The 17396-nt window shown below is 43.9% G+C and overlaps 1 protein-coding gene across 2 annotated transcripts in view; it reads right to left on the bottom strand.

Annotated features, from left to right (window-relative positions):
• The window catches only part of lrp4 (low density lipoprotein receptor-related protein 4), a 415707-nt gene that overhangs the window by 130864 nt on the left and 267447 nt on the right, over positions 1-17396 (bottom strand). For both annotated transcript variants that reach the window (XM_078549559.1, XM_078549558.1), the window contains exons 4-5: positions 949-1062; positions 274-390 (exon numbers count right to left, since the gene is read on the bottom strand). In XM_078549559.1, the coding sequence (XP_078405685.1) occupies positions 274-390; positions 949-1062 (231 nt within the window). The remainder of the gene's footprint in view (positions 1-273; positions 391-948; positions 1063-17396) is intronic.

Raw genomic sequence — 17396 nt, forward strand, 5'->3', positions numbered from 1 at the left:
ACGACTTTTTGCCATTTAGTTTAAGGCTACAACTTGGAATTGGGCAGCGTTATAATGTCGTCTTCTTTTCAGGCAGTCCCTCGGGACTAAGGATGACTTGCAACCACTCCGGTTCAATGGGTTCTGAGATGACTGATAAGTTCAACGTGCGACCTTGCAGACTTCGCCTCGTGATGAAGCTACCACTGAATAACCGATACGCCGATACAATGGATTTAAAAATATGCACTGCAGTTACAGGCAGTGGCTCTTTAATCTCAAATTGATACTTACGACAGCCTTCCTCATCAGAACCATCTTTGCAATCTGTGTCTCCATCACAATACCAGTGCTCGGCAATGCAACTGCCGTCGTTGCAGCGAAATTCCTTGTCAGAACATTTTCTCATGTCTACAATAGAAAAACAGAAGACAGCAAAAATGAAATGCATCGTTTTGGGAAAAACAATGCTGATCAAAAGTTGGCCAACAAATTTGTGGTCTACACAAAGAATAAACCAAAGGTTGCAATCACCTATCTCAGTTTGTGGGGAGGTGGTGGTATTGTCACTTGACTAGTGTTCCAGAGACCCAGGGTAATGCCCTGGGTTTGAATCCCACTACAGCAAATGGTGAAATTTGAATTCAATTTTTAAAAAAGTCTGACGATGACCATGAAACCATTGTTGATTGTTGTAAAAATCCATGTGGTCTAAAGAACTCTGGAATCTGCTGTCCTTACCTATATGTGGCTCCAGACCCACAGCAATGTGGTTGACTTTTAAATGCCCTCTGAATGAGGGTAATTAGGGATGGGCAATAAATGCTGGCCTAACCTGTGACACCCCACATCCCATAAACGAATGAAAAAAATTAGACAAAGGCTCCACAAGGATCTGGCTGTGATTTGAAGTGATGTGTCCTGCACAGGGAACTTATCATTGGTGGACCACAAGTGGTGCACACTCACCGCACTGTTCGTCACTGTTGTCTCCACAGTCATTGTCCCCATCGCAATGCCACAGACTCCGGATACAATAACCATTCTGGCAGTGGAACTCATCCTCCTCACACTCGCGAGGTGCTGAAACGCAAAACCAGAAGCAGAATTGAACAGCTATGACTGCGTCTGGCAGTAATTTTGTTTGCAGTAATGCAGAATTTAACCATTTCATTTGAGGTTATTTCCTTTATGATATTTCAATCTTTATGGCTTCGCTCGATCATCAAATCCACATGCATCTTGTTGTAAATCTTACATCTGCCGAGACAAAACTTGATGACTGTTGTTACATTTTTACCACTCGCTTTGTGTCCACTTTTTCCCACTGTAATTAATTGCATCCAAAATTAAAATGGGGCTTTCTTTTATAAATACATTATTCTGATCATGCATCCTAACAACCAGGTTCCCACAAATCACTCAAGTTTCTAAAGCACAGCATAAAAGTTTAAGCATGAAACAACCATTTCTTACTGATATGTTTAAATTAACCTGGAGTATTACTGAAAATAAGAGATGCGGTCAAAGCTTTTTGTTTTGCCACTCATCGGGACAGATGCAAGAACACCAAGTTTCAAAGGGAACAACAATTTATACTGCATGAGAAAAGGGTGTTGATTGGTTGGCTTTCCTTTACTCCCTTTGAAATCTGATATTCTTGCATCTGTCCTGATGAGTGCCAGATGGAAACCTCTGACAGCATGTCTCTTTTCTCAACAATATTGAAGTTCTGTACTACCAAGTGACTATTTAAATTTATCTACTGAGTTGTCTTTTTGAGTCCATTAATTATTTTGTCGAAGTAAGTTTTTTCTTGAAGTTCTCGGTCTCTCTGACAAGGATGATTCTGGTCTTTCTGTTCAGATCTGGGATGCTGGGGTTGAATTTGGAAGGTACAGTCTGAGTGCGTACAGTATACCTGAGTTCCCTGGGTGTGTCAAACTGCCTTCCAACTGCCCTAATGGAATATTTTTCTTCAGCACCTGAATGCTGGGAAGGCTCGTGGACAGACCTTCTCACCCCCACTGCCAACTGAGGCCCTAAAGTGAGCAATTCATGCCCACTTAAGGGCCTCATCCCATCGCCGCTGGTATTAACCATGTCGAATGCATGGCAAGCAAACCCATGTGACTGGGGAGGGTAGGCGAGGCTGGTCCCTGGTACAAAGGCACTCCGTGTTTGATGAAAGAGCCCAACCTCGGAAATGGGGAGGTCCACTGAGAGCTACGCCTTGCCCTTGCTGTCGTCTCTCTTCTCCCGCAAACCCCATCCTGCCATCACTCACCTCCAGCCTAGGATCCAGCGACGATCCTAGGCCTCGGGTGGATGTTGCACCAGGGGCAGCTGGTGGTGGCCCCCTCGGTGGTGCGGCTGTTGAACAGAGCTGCCGGCCTCTGATTGGGCGGCAGCTCCCGACGGGAGGGACGCCTGTCGCCAGGGGGAAGGCTTCGCTGCTGGCCTGTCGAGCACCTGAGTGGGACAACACGCGACAGGCCTTCCTGAACGTGGGGCTCCCACCAGCTCTCCAGCTGGCGGCCGAGACCCTCCTCCGCCTCCAGAAGATTCCGTCCAGAGAGAGAAATACGCTGACCTAGATGCACATCCAGGCACCAAGAGAACATGTCACATTTACAGGGACCCTTTAGAAAGTCACAAACCTGTGGTACCACAAGGTACCCTTCCAAACCGTCATGTCAGGCCCATGACTGGCTCCTATCTGCACGGATGAGAGAGATCAGGAACACAGTGTGACCCAAACTGGGCACCCAACACCCAGTTGTGCCAACCTTCAGGGAGACCTTCCACATTTCTAGCAAACTTCAGGCTCCTGCTTCATTGGGACGATAGATCAAAGGACCCTCTCTGCTGGCAAACTTTAACAGTCCCATCAAACTCTAGGACTTCCGCCCCACTTGTGTCTAGCCTCAGGACCATTTCCCGGCGTTACAGGTCACTAGCATCATCTCCTAGTGCTACCACAGTGCAGGCTGCCCCCAAGTCTTGCTAAACCCATTTCCAAAACCCAAATACAGGTAAATGCTACCTATCTATCTCCAATTGATGTATCTTGCAAAACCTTCAGTTTATCTCAGTCTTCTCAGGTTTTAATATGCTACCGGATTAGAAATAAGTAGCTGAATTATGTGCATAAACAACTAAAATCCACTAATTTACAATTTTCATTGAACAAGTTGCGAAATTCAATCCCCAAAGCACCACCAAAAACTGCAGAACGGATTTGAATTAAAATAGAATTTAGCTTCTTCAGCCACTGCAACTCAGTGGCCCTGATGCTATCCCCTACATGATATGATAAACTCAATCACTGTAAACGGCAAATCCTCTGACGCCCATGAGCAACACCAAAGGCGGTCAACTAGCATTTTTTTTTTGCATTCATTCACAGAATGTGGGCATCGCTGGCAAGGCCAGCATTTATTGCCCATCCCTAACTGCCCTTGAGATGGTGATGTTCCTACGTGTCCGCTGCCCTTGCCCTTCTAGGTGGTAGAAGTAGTGGGTTTGGAAGGCGCTAGCGAAGGAGACTTGGCAGGTTGCTGCAGTGCATCTTGTATATGGTACACGCCAAAGACACAGTCCACCAGTGGTGAATGGAGTGAATTTTTAAGGTTGCGTTTAGGACATCACCCAAGTGGGCCGCTTTGTTGTGGGTTTGGGAGGTGTTGTCTTGAGTGTTGTGGGAGCTGCACTCATCCAGCCAAGTGGGGAGTATTCCACCATACTCCTGACTTGTGCCTTTTAGATGGTGCACAAGGTTTGGGGAGTCAGGAGTGAGTTACTCTCCACAGAATTCCCAGCCTCTGACCTGCTTTTGTAGTCGCAGTGTTTAAATGCCGATCCAATACAGTTTATGCTCAATGATAACCCTTAACCAGGGAGTCAGTGATCGTAATGCTGTTGAATGACAAGAAGAGATGGTTAGATTATGTCTCATTGTTATCTAGGTCTTGCTGCATTTGGGCATTATCTGAAGAGTTGGAAATGGAAGCAAACACTGTGCAATCATCCATGAACATTCTCAATTCTGACTTATGTTGGAGGGAAGGTCATTGATGAAGCAGCTGAAGATGGTTGGGCCTAGGACACTACCCTGAGGAACTCCTGTAGTGATGTCCTGAGGCAGAGATGATTGGCCTCCAACAACCACAACCATCTTCTTTTGTGCTAAGTATGACTCTAACCAGTGGAGAGTTTTCCCCCAGTGACTAGCACTTTGCTGAGGCTCCTTGATGCACAAATGCTGCCTTGATGTTAAGGAAAATCACTCTCACCTCTCCTCTTGAGTTCAGCTCTTTGGTCCATGTTTGGATCTAGGCTGGATTCTAGAATTCTGGAACTGAGTGACCCTGGCAGAACCCAAACCGAGCACTGAAAAGCAGGTTACTGCTGCTTGAGAGCACTGTCAACAACACCTCACTGATAATGGGGTGATAATTGGCTGGATTAGATTGACCTGCTTTTTGCAAACAGGGCACACCTGGTCAATTTTCCTCTTTGTTGGATAGATGCCAGTATTGTAGCTGTACTGGAACAGTTTAGCTAGAGTCATAGCTAGATCTCGTAATATTAATGATCTTGCATCTTTGCGCATTTGGCAACTTTTACCATTGTAAATTTGCACATATGTATGAACAATTGAAACTGCTGATACAGATTTGTCAAACTGAAGTACACCCTCCCAATAGTGGAGCCGATGCAATGTCAACACTGGTGGAAAGGTGCAGCTGCAGCATGACAAGCTTACAAGATAGTTTCCATTATAAATACAAACAGGACATAGAATATTTGGTAGAAATGTATAAAATGAATAATAGAACACTTGAATTAAAAAGTAGCTTGAATTATGTTTGATGTCTTCATCCAATCGTTCCTCTGCTTTGAATCCCATTTCACCCTGAAGACTACACTAGGGTCTTGACTTCCCATGTGCAAAGTCTTGGGAGATTAACCTGTATTCTATTAAATATCTTATGTCTGTCTACAACCCCAGTGCTAGCCTCCTCCATTATAAGTTCTATGTCCACATACATTAGGCAAACTGCCTATGTAAACATAATGCGCGTCAATTACATCCTCTGCCACTGGTGGGTGAGTCACGTTATAGTGTGATAATTTTATGGAGGCAGTTTACGGTATAAATACGGATATAGGAATTTATAAAAGAAATTGAGGGGATTGAATTCCATCCACATGCGCTGCACCAATTATACCTCAGCCACTAGCCCCACTTTACCTTCAGACACATTTATTTTTGTTCCCTCATGTGCAACAGCCATGGGAGACCGACTACTGTATAATAAAAGGAAATGTAGGAAATTTTATCTTCATTCCTGAGTTGGAATCATCTCCAGAAGAACAATAGCCGTATTGTCCTACATTGACTTTTGGATTGGGAAGCCAGTTTTCCCAAGGGGTGTGCTGGGTTACACTTCTACACAAAGCCGCATTTGGCATTAACTGCACAGGGCCAGGTGACTATATTTGCATTGCTAAAACAGGGTCCTTATACCAAAATTTTCACAATGCCACTGGGTGAAGAGAACTTAATTGAGTGCTTGTTTATACAGCGTGCAGCTGGGGATTAACTATCTCTCTGTACTGTAGTGCAAATGTTTACCATAACACTGTGATGCTCGACTACCTTTCAGATAGTAGATTGCACAATATTTATGGTTTTTCTCATCTGAAGAATATAAAGAATTTTCACATGAGACTGCCTCATTCTAATGCAGTTAAAAGTTTTTTTGTTCTTCAGTAAATTGTAGTTTTGTATCTACTAACAATTCCACTTTTGTATCATTCAAAATCCATTAAGATCTGCATTGTCTCAATATTCGACTCCAATGGTGAAACTGCCAGGTTTGTTTAAAAAGGCAGGGTTGTTAAATGGATCCCAAGGCAGATGGTGAACTGCGAATCTAGACACAAATCCTTTTCTTGATAGTTGGTTTATTTACAGAATGCAGCATTACATATCTCGGCCTCCTACTTACTAAGTCCCCCCCAGTGTCCCAGCATTCTTTTTTCATATATGCTCAAGATACTTAATCGATCAATTCCCTCCACCTGTGTATCCTTAACCTTAACAAAATAGTTAACAGAATATTATCAAGGTGATCACTGCCTGTGTATATACTAAAATTCACAATTATATGTGAACTTAACTATCCAAAATAAACCTTTTTTTTATTCTTTCATGGGATGTGGGTATTGCTGGCAAGGCCAGCATTTATTGCCCATCCCTAATTGCCCTTGAGAAGGTGGTGGTGAGCTGCCTTCTTGGACCGCTGCAGTCCACGTGGTGTAAGTAGACCCATAGTGCTTTTAGGGAGGGAGTTCCAAGGTTTTGACCCAGTGACAGTGAAGGAACAGTGATATAGTTCCAAGTCAGGATGGTATGTGGCTTTGAAGGGAACTTGCAGGTGGTGGTGTTCCCATGCATCAGCTGCCTTTGTCGTTCTAGGAGGTAGAGGTCACGGGTTTCGAAGTTGCTGTTGAAGAAGGCTCGGTTAGTTTCTGCAGTGCATCTTGTAGATGGTATACACTACTGCTACTGTGCTTCTGTGGTGGAGGGAGTGAATGTTTGTGGATGGGGTGCCAATCAATGGAGCTGCTTTGTCCTGGATGGTGTCAAGCTTCTTGGGTGTTGTTGGAGCTGCACTCATCCAGGCAATTGGAGAGTATTCCATCACACTCCTGACTTGTGCCTTGTAGATGTTGGACAGGATTTGGGGAGTCAGGACGTGAGTTAATCTCCATAGAAAAGCCGGTCTCTGACTTGCTCTTGTAGCCACAGTGTTCTTATGGCTGGTCCAGTTCAGTTTCTGGTCAATGGTAACCCAGGATGTTGATAATGGGGGACTCAGTATGGTAATGCCACTGAATGTCATGGGGAGATGGTCATTGCCTGGCACTTGTATGGCACAAAAATTACTTGCCACTTGTCAGCCCAAGCCTGGATATTGCCCAGGTCTTGCTGCATTTGGACATGGACTGCTTCAGTATCTGAGGAGTCGCGAATGGTGCTGAACATTGTGCAATCATCAGGGAACATCCCCACTTCTGACCTTATGATGGAGGGAGGGTCATTGATGAAGCTGCTGAAGATGGTTGGGCCGAGGACACTACCCTGAGGAACTCCTGCAGTGATGTCCTGGAGCTGAGAGGCATGACCTCTAGCAACCATAACTATCTTCCTTTGTGCTAGGTATGACTCCAAACAGTGGAGAGTTTTCCCCGTGATTCGCATTGACTCCAGTTTTGCTAGGGCTCCTTGTTGCCACATTCAGTCAAATGCTACCCCAATGTCAAGAGCAGTCACTCTCACCTCACCTCTGGAGTTCAGCTCTTTTGATCAGTGGACGCTGGAGATTGTTTCCATTGGTCGGGGAATCTAAACATGGAGGCACAGTTTCAGGATTAGGGGCCGATCATTTAGGGCTGAGACAAGGAGCGATTCAAAGGGTTGTGAATCTTTTGAATTCTCTACACCAGAGGATTGTGGATGCCCCATCATTGAATACATTTAAGGCTGGGATAGACAGATGTTTGGTCTCTCAGTGACCACCTGCCTAATGAAGCAAAGTCTTTTCAGGCACTCTTATTCTACCTTGTTCAGTTATGACATTCTGTTCCAAAAGGGCCTCCTGTATCCCTGTCTCCATGAGCTTCTTCTTTGATATTCCGCAGGTCAGTGTTGCTGATGTTACCCCCCCCATCCCCCACCACCACACCACCAATCTGGCACCTTAAATGGCAATTCCAGCAAACCCCCCACACTCCACTCCCACCATTTTCCCATCTGTACTGCAGCCAACCAACTAAAACAGTGCAGCCAAGGCCAAAGTCAGCTCACTAACTGCTCTCTAATAACAAAACTTTCCACATTCAGCTTAAGTAGCCAATACACGGCTCCAAAACTCCCCAGCAACTATCATCCTGTGACGTACCTTGACAGAGACGAGGGCATGTTTTAAAATATTCTTGCTGCAGTCTACTTCTTGATTGTTCCTACCGTGTGTTGTGAAGTGGGCTTAAGAATGATGGAATCAAATACACCCCCCCACCCCCCCGGCCGGAGTTTCCCAAAAGGGGTATTAATAATAGCGCCGCACCCCAACTTTAATATTGTTCACATTTTAGGGGGCAGAGGGGGGACGCCTAAAGAGGGCCTCAATCAACATGACAGCTGCCCCATTTTTCCAGTGTGGGATGTTCCGCTGTGTAGCTGGTTTGTTAAATACCCATTTAGAGTCCAAAAACTGGACAAAACAACTTTCTCACCTGCTTTGCCTGTCATCACACAATAAATCAACATCTCAACTGCGTTTAATCCAACCCTACCGTGACTCACAATATCAGCCTGATAAATGAAGCAGTTTACAATACTCTCCATGGTGATGCAGCAATAAAAGCCATGTGCGAGACGTTGACCTGTTCCTTTCTGCTGCTCATGTCACCCCTTAAGCTTTTTTTGCCTTCGGTACCATTGATGCACTTGCCACATTAATACACCCTTGACTGGAATTATTCTCTCTGAGGTTTATTTGTCATAGTTCTATATCGTTTATAATATTTTTCATTTCTTTGAAGTGGACTAGCTTCAGGATGTGTGTCATGGACGCCAAGCAGACAAACGAGTGAGTGCTTGAGAAAGCTGGAGTTCAGAGGAACCTGTCTGAGGCCATGATATCAAGCAAGCTCACATACTTGGGACATTTGGAGGGGAGTGTTTGAACAAAAAGAGGTAATGCAAGGCAAAGCACCTAGAAAACCTGCCCAAGGAAGATTCAAAATGGCATGGGATGATATGAGAACGTGTACTGGCCTCTTTAAGGGTCAGGGCAGCGGAGAATAGAAACCAATGGAGAAAGGTCATTCACAGTGCGGTCAACTCACGGAATGAGGACCAGGTGAAAGACAGACATTCAACCCATTTCAAGTCAAAGTGACTGATATTTAAAGCCAGGATATGCACTACACCGATGCTCCATTGCGATCGGATAAGGGTTCAATCTGGATGTGCTTTTGGATCTCTAACAATTGCAGAGAAACTCTTAATCATCCACAATCTAATGGTTGCTTGGTCACGAAAACCTATTTCCAACAAGGTATTGCTTACCATGGTTTGCTAGTTGCTAGGTAGCAGAATTCAGAAGGGAGATAAATAATTGCTGGTGACTCATGTGTCAGTGATAAATTTTCCCTACAGTCAGAGAGAGGAATGCGTATCCTTGAGGTACTCAGCATTGCCAGCCACGAAGGGAGTTAAATTTATGATCACAGGGATACAGGTTGTTTTCAAGTGCATTTAAACAGACAGATTAATAGATTGCTTTCAGAGATAGTCTAACATAACAGGTTACATTTTCCAACCAAAAGTAGTAGCGAGCTTAGAAGATCTAAGTTGCGACCATATTTTGCAACTTGCGTGTGCTACAATAGAGCTTTTTATAATTCGGAGGTGAATTACCTCCAAAGTAAAGAGTTTTGCATAAAAACTGTTTAATAAGGCTTCATCATTCTGAACCAATTGTTAACCACAATGATAATAAGATCAGAAGAGCACAAGAAATAGCAGCAGGAGTAGGCCATTCAGCCCCTCGAGCCTGCTCCACCATTCAATAAGATCAGAGCTGATCTGATTATGGCCTTAACTCCACTCCCCACCCCACCCCCCCCTCCCGCCCCCACCCCCTCAGAACCCTTGACTCCCTTGTAGATCACAAAAATCTGTCTTAACTCTGCCTTGAATGTATTGAATGGCTCAGCCTCCACTGCTCTCTGTGGAAGACAATTCTAAAGACTAACGGCCCCCAGAGAAGAAGTGCCTCCTCATCTCCACCTTAAATGGGGGACCCATTATTTTTAAGCTGTGCCCCGCCCCCCCTAGTTCTAGATGGCCCCACAAGAGGAAACATCCTCTCAGCATCTTCCCCTGTCAAGCCCCCTCAGAATCTTAAATGGCTTCAGAGTGTGCAATAATTCTGATTCAGTGGGAATTGCACAAGAAGTGCATTTCTTCACTTCAGCTGAGCCATAACGGTCTCTGTGAATAAAGCTTTATTATTAGATGGGTGAACTGCATTACATGTGCTGCATTCTGAGAAGTACGACCCATATGGTCAAAATGTGCGGGGCCCTCATAGCCATGACTAATTTGAGAAGGAACTGAATAAAATAAAAGGAAAATCTCAAAAACAGCCATCTCAGAAAACATGTTGCATCTGGATGGAGTTTAGAAGGATGAAAGGGGATCTGATTGAAACTTACAGAATACTGAAAGGCCTGGATAGAGTGGACGTGGGGAAGATGTTTCCATTAGTAGGAGAGACTAGGACCCGAGGGCACAACCTCAGAGTAAAGGGAAGACCTTTTAGAACAGAGATGAGGAGAAACGTCTTTAGCCAGAGAGTGGTGAATCTATGGAATTCATTGCCACAGAAGGCTGTGGAGGCCAGGTCATTGAGTGTATTTAAGACCGAGATAGATAGGTTCTTGATTGGTAAGGGGATCAAAGGTTACAGGGAGAAGGCGGGAGAATGGGGTTGAGAAACTTATCAGCCATGATTGAATGGCGGAGCAGACTCGATGGGCCAAATGGCCTCATTTCTGCTCCTATGTCTTATGGGCTTATGGTCTTATGGTTAAAAGATATCAACATCAAATACACGTCCTTAAAACTGTGTATAGTCACCATTCAAGTAAAAATTCTCTCTGCAGTGAAGGTAAGTCAGGTTTCTGTGATGCGGTTTGGCACTGACTTCTGTCTTCACTACCCTGTGCTGGTGTTGATGCTTTGGTACACGCACACATCCAGCAAGGTAACCTTAAAAGCAATCTATTCACAGTCACGCATTCAACCAATTTGAAATGGCATGACTTGAAAGTGAACCCTTTGTTGCTAAATCCTTTGGTGCTAATTCTGGACCAAGTAATTTCCACCCAAAGTAGAAAACATACCAGTTATAAGCAGGAGATACAATAGGAACTATTGCTCATTGAGGGGAAAAAAAAGCTTGTGTCAATGCTTATGCATTGGCTCCTTTAGAGTGAGTAGTCAATAGGATATAAATTATTCATAAAGCGCTATTCCTCTGTAATGTCATGCTACTGTTAGAATGCAGAGCAGGGTACCTACAAATATCAACAATAATCACTGTCATTACTGCATAATGCAAAGACGTAAGTACAGAGCACATTTAATTAACACTGAGGATTACAGTACGTTTTTCTTGAAAAATACAAATTTATCTATTCAGAGAATATTATGGATTGAGGGAGGTCTGCATTTCAGCACGTTTCCCCAATTATACTTCATAGTTGAGCAGGAAATGTACATAAAACAAAAAAAATCTATATTTTCGACAGGTGCACGAGAGACATAAAGTAGCATTAGACATTTAAAAGGTAAACTTCTCCAGCTCGTGAAAATACCTGTGAATAAATGGAAACTATACTGTAAATATAGAAAAGAGGAACCCTTTGTCAAGCAGTGTCAACACAAAATGCAACTCTGTATCCATAGTATTGGAAAGTGAACTTATTTTACTGTTCCCCGTCAATTTCGTTTATCAAGCTCAGATTTCCCTCTGTTCCGTGCCTAGGGAATACAATGCAGTGCAGAGGGAAAAGGGGTTCAGTCCTATTACAGAGTTCCTGCCTCTGTTCCAGTCAATGTTCTATGCACAGGAGCCTCAGAATTGCCTGACACTTAGATGCACCGCTCACAACTATGAAAGGTTGCGACCCTACCACGAAATAGCAACTTAGGCCAAGCCACAGGCTGACTTCTACAGACTAACTATGTGCAAATTCCACTGTGGTTCCGCCTGTCAGAAAGAAAGACCAACAATGGTGGGAGGAAAGGGGATTGGAGACTTCATGTGAGAGAGTAAGAAAAAGCTGAAGCCGATAATCTTTGTTTTCCATCAGAAAATGTACATTTTCAAATTAAGCCAATAAACTATTCGTTGTTGAAGTAAAAAGATACTGGCACTTCATCCAAAAGCTGAAATTACTTCATCCTGTGAAAACTGATAATACACATATACACACGTTAATCTGGGCACAATATGTACCATGATAATAATGAGCTGAAATCAGATTGGCCTCTGACCGAAAGTATAAACATATGAATGAGACTTTGTGCGTTTAGTAAATCATTTATGAACTCGAATTTCTGGAGCAGAATTTTCCAGCGGGCTTCTGAACTCAGCTGTCAAACTCAAAAGGCCATCAGAAACCAGCACCGTGTGAGAAACTGTCACTCACCGTGGCCAATTAGTGGCCGGAGGGCGGACGTCCAACTAAGGACGGCAGGCAGACTCTCAAAGCTAGAGGACTGATAGGAGGAGGCATTTCCAGATTGAAAGCAGCAGGAGGGTGCCATGGCAGATAAGCGAGAAAAGAAGGCACCCCAAGATGGAGGTGCACCCTCTCCAACTCAGCCCACATTTAAATGAAAGACAAATGACCCTTGCGGCCCGGGTATTCATTGTGGAAGGGCGGAGATCCCTCTACAGGGCAGCCTGTGGCTGTTGCTACACCCAGGCAGGTCGGGAGGGCCTCTAAGCCTGCTCGAGCGCTGGCCCCTCAGTCTATCGGGAGGCCATTAAACTGGCCCCCGTCGCCTGTGGGAACCCACAGGCTGACTGAAAAATCACAGTCAGCCTCCATTAACAGGCCTTAATTGATTTAATCAGCTGCCTGCTCCATGCGTGTGGGTAGTCCTGCTGCCTCTGGGGTTGGCATGGAGCTAGGGAACTGGCATGCAGGCTGGCGAAGCTATTTTTAATACCCCCTACCTCCATTTCTGGCCCCAACAAGGGCTAAAAAATCATGCCCTTTGTATGTTTAGTAAATCATTTACCATCTTGAACTTATATCCTCCACAAGACAGTTCAAACCTGGATTTTTAGCTCTATTCTATCACATTTTAAATATATATTTCCTATTCTTCTTGTTATGGGCAAACAAACCAAAGACAGTTTCATTTTATCTGGCTGGCCTAAGGAGGACAAGGCATATGAATTTGGTTTTGACTTTTATGAGCCATATGCTCATTTTAAAAATAAAATCTTGATCTGCAATTTATTTTGCCTCTTTTTCAACCTTTCTCTCAGCTTCCCTCAGCCACAAGGCGTTCCGTGCTTGATGGGGTTGGCAGGTAACCGGCTCCCAAGGGACTGTCAATGATTCTCTTAACCACAAGGATGCACACAGGATTTGCTCTCTGATCTCTGCTTTGTGGGCGGCAGTTGGCCTCCACCCAATACTTTCTGAGATTACCACAGTTGGTCATTTACCAAATGAGGGACTTAAAGAGTGTGAACCACTGCTTGATGGTATATTGCGTAGGAACATATGAACAAGGAGCAGGAGTAGGCCATTCAGCCCCTCGAGCCTGCTCTGCCATTCAATACGATCATGGCTGATCTGATTGTAACCTGAAATCTGCATCCCACTTACCCCCGGTAACCTATCACCCCCTTGCTTACCAAGAATCTATCCACCTCTGCCTTAAAAATATTCAAAGACTCTGCTTCCACCACCTTTTCAGGAAGAGAGTTCCAAAGACTCACGACCCTCTGTGTGAAAATAATTTCACCTCATCTCTGTTTTAAATGGACCACCCCTTATTTTTAAACAGTGACCCCTAGTTCCAGATTTTTCCACAAGAGAAAACATCCTTTCCACATCCATCCTGTCAAGACCCCTCAGGATCTTACATGTTTCAATCAAGTCGCCTCTTACTCTTCTAAACTCCAGCGGATACAAGCCTAACCTGTCCAACCTTTCCTCATAAGGCAACCCACCCATTCCAAGTATTAGTCTGGTAAACCTTCTCTGAACTGCTTCCAATGCATTTACATCCTTCCTTAAATAAGGTGACCAATACTTTACACAGTACTCCAAATGTGGTCTCATGAGTGCCCTGTATAACTAAAGCATAACCTCCCTACTTTTGTATTCAATTCCCCTCGCTGTAAATGATAACATTCTACTAGCTTTCCTGATGACAATTTCATATTTTCCTACATTATACTCCATTTGCTAGATCTTTGCCCACTCACTTAACCTATCTATATCTTATTGTAGCCTCCTTATGTCCTCTTCACAAACGACTATCCTACCTGTCTTTGTGTCATCAGCAAATTTGGCAACCATCCCATCCATCCAAGTCATTTATATAAATTGTAAACAGTTGCGGTCCCAGCACTGATCCCTGTGGCACATCCACTCGTTACATCTTTCCAACCTGAAAAAGACCTAGTTATGCCTACTCTCTGCTTCCTGTTAGCCAGCCAATCTTCTATCCATGCCAATATGTTACTCCCTACACCATGAGCTTTTATTTTCTGCAATAACCTTTGATGTGGCGCTTTATCAAATGCCTTCTGGAAATCTAAGTACAGGACATCCACCGGTTCCCCTTTATCCACAGCACATGTTACTTCCTCAAAGAACTCCAATAAGTTAGTTAAACACGATTTCCCTTTCACAAAACCATGTTGACTCTGCCTGATGACCTTGAGCTTAACCAAGTGCCCTGTTATTGCTTCTTTAATAATAGCTTCTAACATTTTCCCCACAACAGATGCTAAGCTAACTGACCTATAGTTTCCCACTTTCTGTCTCCCTTCCTTTTTGAATAATGGAGTTACATTTGCTATCTTCCAATCTAACGGGACCTCCCCGAATCTAGGGAGTTTTGGAAAATTAAAACCAATACATCAACTATCTCACTAGACACTTCTTTTAAGACCCTAGGATGAAGTCCATCAGGACCCGGGCACTTGTCAGCCCATAGCTCCAACAATTTACTCAGTACCACTTCTCTGGTGACTGTAATTTTCTTGACTTCCTTCCCCACTTCCATTTCCTGATTTATAGCTGCTTCTGGGATGTTACTTGTATCCTCTATAGAGTATTTTCAGTGAGTTATTTTATAAAGAGCATTGTTTAAAATAAAGCTCCTGTGCAGACTGGCTGGAACAATGGGCTGGCACACTTCTCTTTCCAGCTCTAGGGTGTACACCTCATCAGACTTATAACAGCCTGAACAAGATGTCAGCATATAAGTTCCCAAGCAAAATGAATCTGGGACGTTTCTATCCAGTTATATATAAAGAGTAGGCCATTCAGCCCACGACACTGTTCAACCATTCTATTGGACCATGACTGATCTCCACCTCAACTCCATTTACCCACCTTCTTCCAGTATACCTCGATACCCTTACCTACCAAAAACCTATCTATCTTTGCCTGGATAATTTAATTTTCACTTCTAATGTCAAGATTACATCTGTTGCTTCTGAATGCCCCATCAGAACAAATAGTGTCTTTGCACCTATCCTTTCAAATCCCATAATCATATTGCTTACTTTGATTAGATCGCCCGTCAAACTTCGACAGAATACAAACCAAGTTCATGGAAGCGGCACTTATAATTTATCTGTTTAAGCTCCAGTATCATTCTGGTGAATCTGCGTGTGTGTGTTTTTCCCTTTGGGTAGCACAAGTTTGTAGCAGAACACCATCCGAAATCCAGCACAAAACTGGTGATGTTGCCAAAGGATGGATGAGCTGGGAAAATGAAATATTCACTCTGTTGCTGCAGTTTCCTTCTTGAGGGTGGGAGCTTTGGTACGTTGCAGAAATTGCATGCCTAACCCATCGAAATGACAAGATGCTGCCAATTTCCTTTATACCAGGATTGTGCAAATCTATTAGGGACATGTAGAAGCTTTTCACCTTGCACCCATACCAATGTAAGGGGAAAATAACAACTTGTAATGTATGAGAAGAGTGTGCTGGTTGATTGCTGAGTGGACTCTGATTGGTAGAGACCTCTCTTTTTTTCAGCAATACTCAAGTTCTGTACTCTACCAAACCAACTAAATCTACTGAAAGATGAATGACCATTCTGTCGTGGCACTAGCGTCACTCTTCTCACACTTATCGAGCAACTAATGGAGTCTAATAGTAGTGGAAACAAGTTTTTCAGGTAATCTTACTGTGCACTGTGTGTACTGTAAACCATTTCTCCATGGTAATTAAAGACATTAACCACAATTAACAATTAGGTTTTTAACACAAGACCCTATAACCTTATGACAAAGGCTACGCCTAACACTCCAATCATTAATAATTTATTGGGATGAATTCAATTTTATTTGTTAGAAACTAAGCAAAATACCAAGATGAGTGAGAAATGAATTCACAGAACAGCAAGAAAATACAGTTTTACTAAAGGCCCCTGCAATGTCTGGCAGGAAAATCAGCACCGTCAGCTCAGAATTGGGAAGGGAGTTCAGTTCCATTAAATTGAAGCGGATATTTGTGTTAAATGGTAGGGCTTGAACATGCAACCCTCTGATACCAGCATGATTCACACTGAAGTTATCATTAGGCCACACAGTCACTTTTCAATCACCTGATAGATAAGGCGTCTCACTTCATGCTTTGCCGATGATGCCTCATCCACACACGCACAAATTGAGACTGGCAGTTTTCCAACATGGACGCTTTGAAACGATGTCAGCAATCACCCTGTACATGTGCAGAGCAATCTCAGTGGCCATCTTCAATGTCAGTGGCCACCTCAGCAGGCGTGGTAACACACTCAGTGTTATAAATAGAGACACATTAGAAAGCATGGAAGTTATGCAAAACAGAAGAGCGTAGCAATAGGAGCTGGAGTGAGCTTGATGTTCCCTCGAGCCTGGTTCGATGAAGAGTGCAGGAAGGCATGCCAGGAACAGCATCAGGCATAACTGAAAATGAGGTGTCAGCCCGGTGAAGCTACAACACAGGACTACTTGCATGCCAAACAGTGGAAGCAGCAGAGCTAAGCAATCCCACAACCAACAGATCAGATCTAAACTCTGCAGTCCTGCCACACCCAGTCGTGAATGGTGGTGGACAATTAAACAACTCACTGGAGGAGGAGGCTCCACAAATATCCCCATCCTCAATGATGGAGGAGCCCAGCACATCAGTGCAAAAGATAAGGCTGAAGCATTTGCAACAATCTTTAGCCAGAAGTGCCAAGTGGATGATCCATCTTGGCCTCCTCTGGAGGTCCCCAGCATCACAGATGCCAGTCTTCAGACAATTTGATTCACTCCACGTGATACCAAGAAACGGCTGAAGGCACTGGATACTGCAAAGGCTATGGGCCCTGACAACATTCCAATAATAGCACTGAGGACATGTGCTCCAAAACTTGCAGTACCCCTAGCCAAGCTGTTCCAGTACAGCTACAACACTGGCACCTACCCGGCTTTGTGGAAAATTGCCCAGGTATGTCCTGTACACAAAAAGCAGGACAAATCCAACCCAGCCAATTACTGCCCCATCAGTCTACTCTCCATCATCAGCAAAGTGAT

Source organism: Cetorhinus maximus, chromosome 9 (assembly GCF_964194155.1).
Source record: "Cetorhinus maximus chromosome 9, sCetMax3.hap1.1, whole genome shotgun sequence".
Lineage (NCBI taxonomy): Eukaryota > Metazoa > Chordata > Chondrichthyes > Lamniformes > Cetorhinidae > Cetorhinus > Cetorhinus maximus.